Source organism: Aricia agestis, chromosome 4, assembly GCF_905147365.1.
Source record: "Aricia agestis chromosome 4, ilAriAges1.1, whole genome shotgun sequence".
NCBI lineage: Eukaryota > Metazoa > Arthropoda > Insecta > Lepidoptera > Lycaenidae > Aricia > Aricia agestis.
Window position 1 is genome coordinate 15,748,324 of NC_056409.1, and position 13,231 is coordinate 15,761,554.

Here is a 13,231-nt window from a genome sequence, read left to right on the forward strand (position 1 = left end):
TGTCAAATTCTCTTTGGTGTCAAAAGTCAAAACTCAAAATTATTAGGTACTAGTAATCTGTGCTCAAAAGTCAAAATTGTAAATGCAAAAGTTTCATTTTTCTTAAAATTTTATTATTTTGTTTAATTATGAGATATAAATCAATACCATTTATATCTCAAATAAAACTTCTTGTTAACAATAAGCAAAATGGTTTTTCTAATAGTTTTTCCGTACAAAATATTGTTATTAACTGGCTAAAATCAAGAACTCCATTTGATATTGCTTCAGTGTCATGTTTTTACTCATCAGATAACAGAAAATCTTTCATTAGCATAGAAAAGAAAGCGGAGGCGTTTAAAGATGCATACGAACATAAAAAGGAAAAAATCAAGGATACGGAACAAAAGCTACGTCTGAAAGGTGCTGAGTTGGTTCGCGACATAAAAAACCAGAAAGAAATTACAGAACAGAAGTTGAAAACAAAAAAAGATTTTCTAATCAAGGATATCTTAGAAACTAAGGCTAAAGTTAAAGAGAAATTTGAGGAGGTGGTTGAGGTAATTTTAAAGAAAATAAGTTTAATGTTAACCAAAAAAAAAAACTAACATTATTGAGTGCATAATGTTATTTTCAGAGGGAAAATGTTTTTACTGTGCCGAATATATTATGTGTGACTAGGATTGTGTTGTCACCATATCTTGGCTATGTTATATTACAGGATAATTACAACTTGGCACTAGGTATATTAATTTGTGCTGGTGTTACAGACTTGGTAAGATTTTAAACATTTTTCTGTCCTTTTTGAGTTGTAAGCTATTGAGTATGTAAAAGGTAATTTTCTGACTTTTTACAGTTGGATGGTTGGATAGCAAGAACTTGGAAAGGACAAGCTTCAAAGATGGGATCTTTTCTTGATCCAATGGCAGACAAGGTTTTGATTGCGACCCTATTTATAAGCTTGACCTGGCAAAACCTTATTCCTCTACCATTGACTTTACTGATAATTGCCAGAGATGCGGCACTAGTTACTGCCGGCTTTGTCATCAGATATATTAGTTTACCTCCACCAGTAAGTTCAAAGCCTAGTTATTATTTCAACTTTAAATAATAGGCTACTTGACCTTTATTCAATTCCATTCAACAAATGCATATTTCTAGTAGAACTTGGCCTGGAAATATATTATTAATAGGAAACCGTATTTCACCCTTATCATCAAATAAAAACTTATGATTGATAAATAAAGTCAATTTGAAAATATGATTTTATGAAAATAGGATTTGTACTGACGAAAATGCGTTTGCGGTACTTCTGATTTGGATGTGACGTCATCAGACTCCTAATTTAATATCTTTTATTTATCGCGGTCGTTATATGTAAGTTTATTTGTACATAAACAATAAGAATAAGCCTAGAAAGATTTCTAAAATATATTTTCTTGAATAATTCAAATAAAACATCAGTTTTATATATTATCTCCATTTATTGTAGACGGGAAATGAAATTGCCAAAACTCTTATCCAAAAGTTTTCAACATTACAAATGATTTCTAATTTCTTATTTAATTATTTTATAATTTTTGGGCACTTTTAGACTCGTACATTTAGCACATTAACCTTTAAGTACATGCATTGTTTTGGGTAACATTCCGTCACACGTGGGGTCTAGAAGTACCCAAATATAAATATACATATATATTCAGATTTGTTTAATAATTTTAGAACTCTATAAGAAAAGATATTATTTTATTTATGAAAAGCATTTATAAATAATAAACTAACCATTATTTAGACAGTAAAGAACATTTTTGTGAACTAACCAATTTCGTGCAAGGTATTTTTCGGGCATGTGTTTAATGTACTAAAATTCAACAAAAATGTCTACTTCTAACTAACTTATTATTTTTTTCTAATAAAATAAGACTTGGAAATAAGTAAAAAAGTAACACTTAACATTAAGAAAAAAAAATTGACAATCCTTGAAAAGTACTACCCTAAACTAAAATTATTTCATGAGTAGGCAAGGTAAGTAATAAATTATTTTACTGAATAAGGCTTGTGAATAGTTTTACAGCAAGGCTTACGGATAATAACAATTAGTTCTGGAGCAATAATAGCATCTTCGCTTCATTTTTGGTGCACTAGGTCTAGTTACCTCTAACTCTTCTAAAATGTTTTCAAAAACTTTCAGAGTCATTAAAATTGTATAATATGATTTGTGCAATTTGATTTTCTTTTAGTCGGCAACAAATTTTTCCATTTATACAAAGCCAATTCAAAAAACAAACAAGTAAACACATAACCAATGTGAAAATAGTAAGTATATACGTTAAATCACGGGTGGGGTCTGCAGGTATCCCCGCATAAGCAAAAATTTAACTTCTCTTAGCAGAGGAGCGGAGTACTTTTACTCGCTGAAAGACCTCGCGTTGCATTGAGATTAGCCGAAAACGTGCGATCGTAACTTGCCAATTTTAAAAAATACCGTCAAAAAACAGCGCGTGGGGTCTGCATAGACCCCGCCCGTGACGTTAAAGGTTAAAAAATGCTCAATAAAAAGAGTTTAAAATACAAAACGTATGACGATTGACGTCACACTATGGCGGACAGTGTTTTCGGCGCCATATATAAGGCATATTTTTCAATCAACATTTTAATGGGTTTCCATTAGTTTTTATTGTGAAAATGAATGATTAAGAAGCGATTAGCATGAAGAAAAAAATTAGGTCAAGTAGCCTATTACTTATTTCTATTCAGCGACTACCTTCCATGTTACTTGTACTTTTAAATACATTTGTGTATAATTATTTTTGTTTGTTATTACAGAAAACCATAAGTCGATACTTTGATGTAACTCATGCAACTGCACAGCTTGCTCCAACATTTATAAGTAAAGTCAACACTGCTGTGCAACTAATACTGGTAATGTTTTAGTCCTATACTCACAGTAATGAAACATTATTATTATTGACAATGTTTACAATATATTTATTGACAATAAACAAATCTTATATCTTTAAACGAGCAATTCTTATATATAGCGCGCGATCTCAACAAAATTAGTGTCAAAAGCTTTTATAAAAAAACCCTGGTCAATCATTATATAATTAAATCAATACAGCTGTGCAGTGTGCACACAATAAGTATTTCATTTTTTTATATTAAACTTTATATTTTATGCCAAATTTTAAAGCTTGTTTAGTCCCCCAATCACACAACTTTACCCATAAACTATTTATCTTAAACCTATCAATATAGGTTTAAGGTTACGTCACTGCACAGATAAAGTACTGAGTTATTTAATACCGTAGAATAGATATAACAATCGAAAAAAATCGAAACTTAAATGTAAGATGATACCACCTCTTATAGAAAGACTTTTAAGCAAGCGTCAGCGCGATGTAGAAGAACCCTTTTTTTCAGTAAAAAAGTTGCCTATGTCCTTTCTCAAGCTTTAGAATATCTGTATACAAAAATTCATTACAATCGGTTCGGTACTTTTGGCGTGAAAGCGAGACAGACAGACAGACAGAAATACTTTCGCATTTATAATATTAGTATAGATTCAACAAAAACAGCTGACAAGACAAAATTATTCAATAACATAATATGTGGACTTAAGAGCCAAAAAATCCTCTCTTCACACTCACGCCCGTCTTTCTTAAGCCAGGTGAAAAAGGACGACACGAGTTCATCGCCAAATTAGTTTTTTCTCAATAACTCGATAAATATACAACATTTTAACCCATCAAGCCCCATAAGCTCACCGGTGAGCGAGACAATAGAATAACAATAGATTTCCAAGAATCCACGATCGAAGGATTAAAAATCCGCTAGGTCAGTTTCTCAATGATAGAATTTTATACAATGTGTTAAAATATTAACTTTCTTCAATGCACGGTTATGGCAATATATGAAAAATTTGTAAAAATTAGATGCATCTTTGTGATTTTTTTCTGTCGAGAAAATTTTAAGATATCGTGTTTTTGCTCAGGTCGAATTCTTGGTAATATAATGTAGTATCTAATTTTAGAAAATGAAACAATTCGCCTATTTTCAAGTATAAAAATGAATTATAAAATCGTCAATTTTGGGTTATTAATATTTAAACAGCATGGCAATAAGCTTTGATTAGAATAAAATTCAGAACCTAAACTGATTGATGTACTTAAAAATGAGAGGTATCATAAATTGTTGGAAATTTCTTGGTCCTAATTGGTGATCGCACATGTCACATTTGTCAGCAACATACGCGTCACAATATAGAATTCGTTGTATGAAATGATGTCACTCCTCCGCATTACTTGTACCATCGACATCGAGGAAATTGATTCCTAGGCAGTTGACAGACCAACATCATTTGGTGGGCAGGCTTCTTAGTTCTTACAGTCTACAGACGAACGGCACGTGTGGGCGGCACGTGTCGGCGGCAGTCGACGGCAGCCGTTAGACAGTTTATGACGCTTGCATGGGGCCTACTACGACCTTTCCTAAAACTATCATGTTTCCAGAATACTTTGTTGTAAGATTACAATAACATTACCATACTCACTTTTTAAATATAATTTTACTAAAAAACAGTAAAAAATGCAAAACATTGTTAAATCCGCTGTGAAATATCAACTTTTTTAAGATCGCTAGCTTGACGTTAAAGTAATATTGCTTTAACTGTCAAACGGTGTCGCTTAGGGGGGTATTACACTATCATTTATATTGGATCATTTCTATGATCATATATAGGATCCAATATATATGATTATCATATTTCATTGATACTATTTTACGTCATATGTGGTTTCAATAGCCAATGGAGAGCGCTAACGCTGACAGATATTGACGTCAGGGTTACTAGATCTCAGAGAATTCGATTTGTCAAAAGACAAATCGAATTATTATTCGATTTGTCTTTGACAAATCTATTGAAACCGCATATGACGTAAAATAGGATCAATGAAATATGATAATGTAATATGCAGATATTATGATCAAATGATCATATATATTGGATCCTATAAATGATCCAATATAAATGATAATGTAATACCCCCCTAAGTAGAGGTGGTGGTAGGCCCCCAGTTGTGACGTACTGTCTAAAGGTTAGCGTCCAGAGGTCGGTATCGTACGCAACGGACGTCTCGCATCAAACGGATAATTTTTTCACAGTACGTCCTCTGAATCGGCAGCGTACGGATTACCGACTAGCTATAGTAAGTAAATGAATGCTCAAAATGGGGGTGTGGATGGAAAAGCAGAAATTTTGACTTAAGAGTTTTGTTTGGTTTGGACTTTGGACTAATTTGAAGATAACCATACTGGCTAGTCGGTAATCCGTACGCTGCCGATACAGTGGACGTACTGTAAAAAAAAAATATCCGTTTGATGCGAGACGTCACAACTGCAAGCATGATAATCTGTCGACGGCTGCGGTGACACGTGCCGTCGTCTGCAGTCGACTGCCGCCGACACGTGCCGTTCGTCTGTAAGCGCTCTAAAGGAGTGAGCACATTGAGACGGGCCGTGCCGGGGCTCAGCGTGCCGGGGCTCATCGCAAAAATCCGCCTCCATACAATTTTTATGGAAGAAGAAATCCGCTGCGCCCCGACACAGTGTGCGATACGCGCATCCGCTTCCATCAGTCTCAGTGTGCTCACTGCTTAACGCGACTAGGGTGGATTCGACCAAACTGGAGTAAAATTTTACTCGAGTATAACTGTCTGCTAACCTAAGAGTAAGCTGGTTTTGCGTTTTTCCAACTTCTAATCCAAGAATAAGGTAATTACTCGGGAGTAAATATTTACACGGGCTATTTTGGTGGAGTAAATATTAAACTGAGAATAGTTGCACAACAGGGTTCAACTGTCACGGTCGGTGTCATTGTGAACTATAATTGATATTTTATTTCATACTCTTTGAGTAACTTGGTAAAATGCGAACGATAATACCCTAGAGTAAATTAAAGGAGTAAAATTATTCTCATGATAGTTATACTCGTGTAACTTCAAGTTTGGTCGAATCGGGCTACTACGTAGGTCATCGTCGTCCCCATCTGCCTAGGAATCAACTTCTCTGATGGTACTATGCGGTGAGTTCGACGCGTACTGTGCTGTCAAATGTGCAATCAGCTTAAGCAGATTTTAGTAGGTAGAACTTTTTTACTTAATATTAGTTTTTAAACAATGTTCTATTAAAATGCAAATGTTGAGCTAGCATATTATAATTTTAAATTTACATTTTCAGGTGGGAACAGCATTGGCATCACCTGTTTTTGGGTATGTGGACCATCCTGCTCTCCAAGTTCTATTTGGTGTAACAGCTGCATCCACCATTGTATCTGCTTTAAGTTATGTAATAAGTAAAGACACCTATAAATTATTAAAGAAAAAGTTATAATTTTTTAGACTGTAAATAATGTACCTACCTATAGAATTGTAATTTTTTCTACCTGAGTTTATTGAATGAATTTATTAAATGATGTTGTTGCAGAAAGCGGAGTTTTATTTCGAAAAATAATAAATACAATGAAACAATGGTATAATATGCATATTAAGTATATATTACTATAAAAATATGACATAAAGTACAAAATTATAAAAGAATATGACAAACTCAATTAAATTATAATTATTATTATACTGACAATGGACATTGGAATCATCAGGGCATTCTAGGGGCAGTTTACATTAGCGACAGTTACTAAAGTTAACACTTGTTTATTTAGTCTTCTGTAGATATTGCTATAAGTTCTTTATATTTTTAATATCTGGAATGTCTTTATTTGATTCTCTTAGTATATTTGTGTTATTTTCCAATAAGTATATTTCATAATAAAAATAAGCGTTTGTTAGTAATATCATGACATGGTGGTGGATATTAGTAAAGCAGTTTCTTCATTCATAAGTTTAATTATAAAGTTCTAAAGTTAATGCTTTCTTAACTTACATTTGCTACTAATCTCTTGGGAGTTGCATCGTAACTATTAATACATAATGGATCTAGTGGATGGTGAAATGTTTTCTAAAGGCACACAGATGCTTGACTAAACATGCTTTAATAAATATTTTTGAAAAAAAGAACATTCTGGTTTATCCAAAATTGATGGAAATTCTAATATGATAGGAACATTTTGGTTTATTCTTTAGAAAATCCTATTCTTTTTGGCTCTAGCAGTAATTTGTAGTATTATTATGATACACACGTATTATATTGTTTAGTGATGTTTAAAATTTAAAATCATTACAAACTAATATTAAGTGCTGTTATTGAAATCACATTTTTATATCCATTTGTAGTATTATTGTATTAAATTATGGCAGCAATCATACTACTTAATTATATTAATTAGAATATGTAAATAAACATTTGCTTTCGAAGTAGAAGATAACTAATTACTTATTTTATATTATTTTTATTAAATTTATTTGGACTCGAATTGCAACACAACCTGTCCTAAATAAAAATCGGCCAAGTGACTCGCGCACGAAGGGTTCCGTACCGATACAGAGCAAAAATAGGCTAAAAATTGTGTTTTTGTATGGGAATTGGGATTTGGGAGCCCCCCTTAAATTTTTATTTTAATATTATTATTAAATATTAAGGTACACATATAACAAAAGAATGTGTGAAAAATTCAAGTGCCTATTTCTTGCCATTATTGATATAAAGCGAAAAAGGCCGAAAAAATCACGTTTGCTGTATGGGAGATTGGGAGCCCCCCTTAAATATTAATTTTATTTTCTTTCAGTATTTGTTGTTATAGCGGCAACAGATATACATAATCTGTGAAAATTTTAGAAGTCTAGCTATAGCGGTTCTTGAGATACAGCCTGGAGACAGACAGACGGACAGCCAACGAAGTCTTAGTAATAGGGTCCCGTTTTTACCCTTTGGGTAAGGAACCCTAAAAACAAAATTTTAAAATGATTGTATTGTTGCAGCTGGGACTTCCAATAGGGAAGATGCGATATTTTTATTTTTGTGTTTATTTTAAAGAACTCCATGTAGAATAGACCACAAGTATATTAAAAAAATTAAAACACTGGAATTTACTGCAAAAAAGGCGGTTTAAAATTGTCAATTTAAATTTTCGTGCCAAAACGGATATATTATGGTCTGTATGACGTCACTACTGTTTTACAATAATTATTGACAATGGCCCCACCTGATCGTACCTCTCAAAAAGTCATAGCATGTGTGACGTCACTGAATGCTAATTGGTGTTGTTACTTTTAATTTGTAATTTTCGTAAAAAACAATATTTTATAAAATATTAACCTTGCAGTGGCCCTTCTTTTATATATTTTTAACATTTTAATAGCAAAATTTTCATAAATATTATATTTGCATGTTGCACCTATTGGGCTACAAAATATATTTCAAGTCAAAAAAAACTTAGTTTTGCCTATTATTTAATTTTTAAATTAAAGAAGACTACATTATTATACCACAATTGTACCATAAAGCTTACACAATTTTCATTTTACATACTAATATCTGGCACCATACAAAAGGTCAAAAAATAAGGTAACCTCACTTTATCTGACCTTATTTATACCCAGTAATTTTTATTAGTAATAATAAGTATTGTGTTATAATTATTCTTAAAAAAGGTTTCCTATGACACTAGTAAATAAGTTCAAATTTAAAAAATTATGCATTACTGTTCAAAATATAAAAGAATTCACCAATCAAAAGTGGCTTAGAACTAGCCAACCACATTTAGCCTCTGTGTGCACAAAGCCTTATTACATAATAATAATAATATTCAAAAAGCACCTATTTTAGGCATTTGGAAATACAATTTGTATTAAAAATTAACCAAAAACAATGTCATCATGTAAAAAGACTTAAAGCTAAACATTGATAAACAATAATTACAAAACCAGATGTTTAAGATTGCACAAAATATTAACCCACTCACTAATATAAAGTTCATACACAGACATTTTAGCTTCATAGTATTTGTCATTTTTTGAAAATTTAGAAGAGTCACTCCTAAGGTATATATGTATATGTTTAACTACATTATCTGTATCCACATTCCACATCCCCTTGATTAAACAAAAATGTTGTACATTAAATAAACTATACAACTTCTGTTCCTTGTCTGACGAGTGGCTTTCCTAACCAGACAAGGACAAAATATTTCATAGCATGAGTAAACATTTTTAATAGTAAGGTGGTATGTGTATATCTTTCTATTAGTAAGGGAGTAAGTGTATAATATAATAATGTTATATTTTTCATTTTCAAAACTGGTAACAGAATTTGATGAAGTAATTTTAATTGCTACATAATATATTAAATTCTTCTTAAGCAAGAATAAATTTAATGAGTATGATAATTTAATGTATATGATTACTCGTAAATAATAATACTCCTAATGCTTACTAACCTACTTTGTTAATCAGCTCATCGCATATGGCTGTGAGTTCCTCATTATCTTTAATCTTTTGAGCCAGAGATTCTTGTAATGATGATGCATGTACTTCACTCTTCTTAAGCATAGCATTAAGCTTCAATATTTCTGCTTGATGAGTTTTCTTGACAGTGTCTAGTTCAGCATTTGCTTTATTCAACTGCTGCATGGCGTGCTGTCGTAGTGTTTCATATCTTGCTTCAAGTTTTTGAATTGCATCATTGTTCTCTTCGACTGTTCTCTTTAGAGTCTCCTCGTTGCTCTTGTAACCTTGAATGATAACCTTGCATCTTTCATACTTAGTGTGAACATCATTAAAGGCATGTTCCATTGATGCCAAATGTGCAGCCGCTTCGTCTCTTTCTCTTAATAATGTAGCTCTTTCTTCAGCCCATCTTTTTCCCTCAGTCTCCCTTTCTCCTATAAGAGACGATATTGTTCTCTCATATTCCTCCATCACGACACTCATCTGCTTATTATTTTTTACTTTCTCAGCTACACGCTGTGAAAGGGTTTTTTCTTTTTCAGAGTACTCCTCATTCTGCTCGGACAATTTCTTTATTTTATTTTCACATTCTTCCAAGCGGTCTCTCAACTCCTGATTGAGATCTCTCAAGCTCTGAGCTTCCTCTTCTTGTGCTGTTAACATTTCTTTAACAGCTCTTAACTGGTCCAGCGTGTGAGGATCCATGTCGGCGGATTTCGGTATCACCGGTGGAGGTGGAGGTGTCGCACCCAAGCTGAGGAGTCTGTCTATTGTTGCTATAGCAGGTGAGACAGGGTTAACCTTGACAGGAGTTACTTTAGTAGACTGAGTTCGATTGACGGCGGGCGTAACTACTTGCGTAGGTTTGTCTGTGTGACTACTGTTAGGTTGAACAGATAATTGTTGTAAAGTGTTTACAATATTTTGCTCTGTACCGGACATGGTACGTGTAATCTTATCGTTTTACTTTTTCAAAATTTATATTTGTTGGTAAAGTTAAGACACATTATCCTGAAATGGAAAGAACAACATAATTAATAAACGTCAAGGACGAATACGTTAGTCATCACATCCATATGTTTAACATAATAACAAATTCAATGCTAATGCAATAAATTACCAAAACTAAATAACTTACTGTAGCTTGAAAAAAGCATTTAGCGATCACAAAATTGACCAACAATTCGTAAACATCCCACGCAGGGAATTACGAATCTCGCAGTATTGGGTTTGTTACATGAAGTCACTTCAAAATATTGCACTTTTTGCGGAGTATTACTTTCTCGTATCACATTTCCCAATTCCCAAAGTAACTTTATTTCGCTAGATACTTTTTAATCTCAATTTATTGGGTTTTTTATATATAAATTACGAAAATTCCATGAAAATTCCACTGTAATTTATGGTCGACAATCGACTGTCAAATGTCCATCAAATTGTCGATGGATAGATGACATCGTGTTTTTTTTATATTATGTTCTTAAACTTTAATGTTTTGCCATTAGGCTGAGGATACGCGGGAAATTATTTAAATGAACTAAAAAATAAGTGAACTTTATTAATTCGAGATAAAAATGTGCAAGATGACAAATATTTTAAATGTAATAAGCGTTTTCTGTGAAAATACAAAGAAAAAAATACACCTTTTAAGCGTGATTACGTTTAGAAAATTTTCCCGCCTCTCATGACTTTCTTGACGCACTAATCATTATACTTATGTTCGGGCCACACTAACGTTTAACGCCAATGCCCAACAACGCGACAATTATTGCGATAATTTTAACGCGTTAAAGTGGGTGGCTTTGAACGGTCAACGTTTAATGCCCAACGGCGTTGAAAACGGCGTTGATTTTACTTAACTGACTTTATAAAAATATATTTCGACGCGTATGTATGTAACATTCCAGAACTGCCTAATTTTCGTATATCAGCGTCTGAACAAATGTGCCAAAATACTTCAAAAGTGTAGGTATTTATGGATGTAAGTATGTATGTTTTTATGTTTGTGTTCGCATATCTCTGGAGTAGTTCGTGTCGTGGCTGACGTGCTATTCGACCACAACGCGTTGTGGTAATCGAGAAAAGCCATGACGCGTTCTGAGCATTTAAAAACAGCCACGTCGCGAATCCGTGTTGTGGCCCTAATGAAAACGGCCACGATGCGTTCTGAAACCAGGTTAGTTACTCAGGAATAATTTTATAGCGCCCAAGTGTGTTCGCAATACACAAGAGCACTCTGGTTTCGATGAAACCAGGCCAGTTGAGCAGAAGTCATTTCATAGTGCCCAAGTGTGTGTGCAATACACAAGAGCACTCTGGTTGTTACGCAGCAGTTATGTTATAGTGCCCAAGTATGTGCGCAATATACAAGAGCACTATTCTTTACTCTCATAACCCAATGGAGTGCTGGCGAGAGTCCGGAGAATCAGGTGCAGGACCGACTTTTACACGCGCACACACGTGGGCACTATAAAATTACTTCTGCGTAACTGTGTATTGCGCACACACTTGGGCGCTATAAAATTACTCCTGAGTCCTGAGTAACTAACCTGGTTTCAGAACGCGTCGTGGCCGTTTTCATTAGGGCCACAACACGGATTCGCGTCGTGGCTGTTTTTAAATGCTCAGAACGCGTCATGGCTTTTCTCGATTACCACAACGCGTTGTGGTCGAATAGCACGTCAGCCACGACACGATATTCGCTTTGTGGTATTTCTGTGATTACCAGAACTTTGAAGAATTTCGCGTCGTGGCCGTTTCACTAATACCACAACGCGTTCTGAGCCATTTTTTCACACGCTCACTGAGCGTTTTCGGTCTTTGAGCGTAACATATATAATAAATTCTTTGAATATAAGTAGGTAGTTTTTATTATTCGTAGAATATACCTAAGTAATAAAAAATATAATAAATTCTTTGAATGCGGTTTGGACTGCCACATCAGAGTTGAATTTTTTTCCTTGTAGGAAGTTATGCAAATTTCGAAAAAAAAAATGATAATCTGTTGGAGCAAGGTCCGGGGAGTACGGTGGACGTCGCCGGACATTCCAATTACAGCTCCTCCAGTTTTGCGGCCGTCTGTTGTGCAGTGTGTGGTCTAGGCTCTAGCGTTGTCGATTGTCGATTAACCAGCCTTGGTTGTTTAGCAGCTAGTTCTTCCATCATTGTTTGCAGTTGCTGACAATAGATATCTGCCGTTATCGTTTGGCCAGATTTTACAAAGCTGTAGTAATCGACACCGGCACTAGTCCTCAAAGTAGTCAAACACTCATAAGTAACGTTTTCTGAGTCAATTTTTGCTTAGGGCAGGATTTGGCTAATTCTCCAGGGGACAGCCATTGCGACGAACACTTCCGATTATCGTAAAGGATGCATTTTTCATCACAAGTAATGATCCGATTCCCCCTCATTAAAATCCCTTCATTATTGTGTCGGTTGCTCAATGTAAGAGCGCTTACAGACGAACGGCACGTGTTGGCGGCACGCGTCGGCGGCAGTCGACGGCAGACGACGGCATGAGTCGGCGGCAGTCAACGGCAGTCGGCGGCACGTGTCGGCGGCAGTCGACGGCAGCCGTCGACAGTTCATCACGCTTGCAGTTGTGACGTAGCGCATAAAGGTAAGCGTCCACAGGTCGGTATCGTACGCAAACGTCTCGCATCACAGTACGTCCACTGTATCGGCAGCATACGGATTACCGACTAGCCAGTATGTTTATCTTCAAATTAGTCCAAACAAAGTTCCTAAGTAAAAATTTCTGATTTCGTCTTTTCCATCCACACCCGTTTTGAGCATTCATTTACTAGGCTAGTCGGTAATCCGTACGCTGCCAATTCAGCGGACGTACTGTG

At 34.5% G+C, this 13,231-nt stretch overlaps 2 protein-coding genes across 2 annotated transcripts; one reads left to right on the forward strand and one right to left on the reverse strand.

The window, feature by feature from the left end:
- The first annotated feature begins 98 nt into the window (after positions 1 to 98).
- Positions 99 to 6,465, forward strand: LOC121725985 (probable cardiolipin synthase (CMP-forming)). The gene is made up of 5 exons (XM_042113203.1): positions 99 to 539; positions 617 to 754; positions 836 to 1,051; positions 2,806 to 2,901; positions 6,217 to 6,465. The coding sequence occupies exons 1-5, from the start codon at positions 129 to 131 to the stop codon at positions 6,367 to 6,369; spliced, it is 1,014 nt and encodes a 337-aa protein (XP_041969137.1). The 5' UTR covers positions 99 to 128; the 3' UTR covers positions 6,370 to 6,465.
- A 1,905-nt stretch (positions 6,466 to 8,370) lies between these two features.
- LOC121725989 (transforming acidic coiled-coil-containing protein 3-like) lies at positions 8,371 to 10,792 on the reverse strand. Its single transcript, XM_042113207.1, has 2 exons — positions 10,519 to 10,792; positions 8,371 to 10,391 (listed from the first exon to the last, which is right to left on the reverse strand). Exon 2 carries the CDS (start codon positions 10,320 to 10,322, stop codon positions 9,366 to 9,368), a length of 957 nt encoding a protein of 318 aa, XP_041969141.1. The 5' UTR covers positions 10,323 to 10,391; positions 10,519 to 10,792; the 3' UTR covers positions 8,371 to 9,365.
- Between the last annotated feature and the right edge of the window lie 2,439 nt (positions 10,793 to 13,231).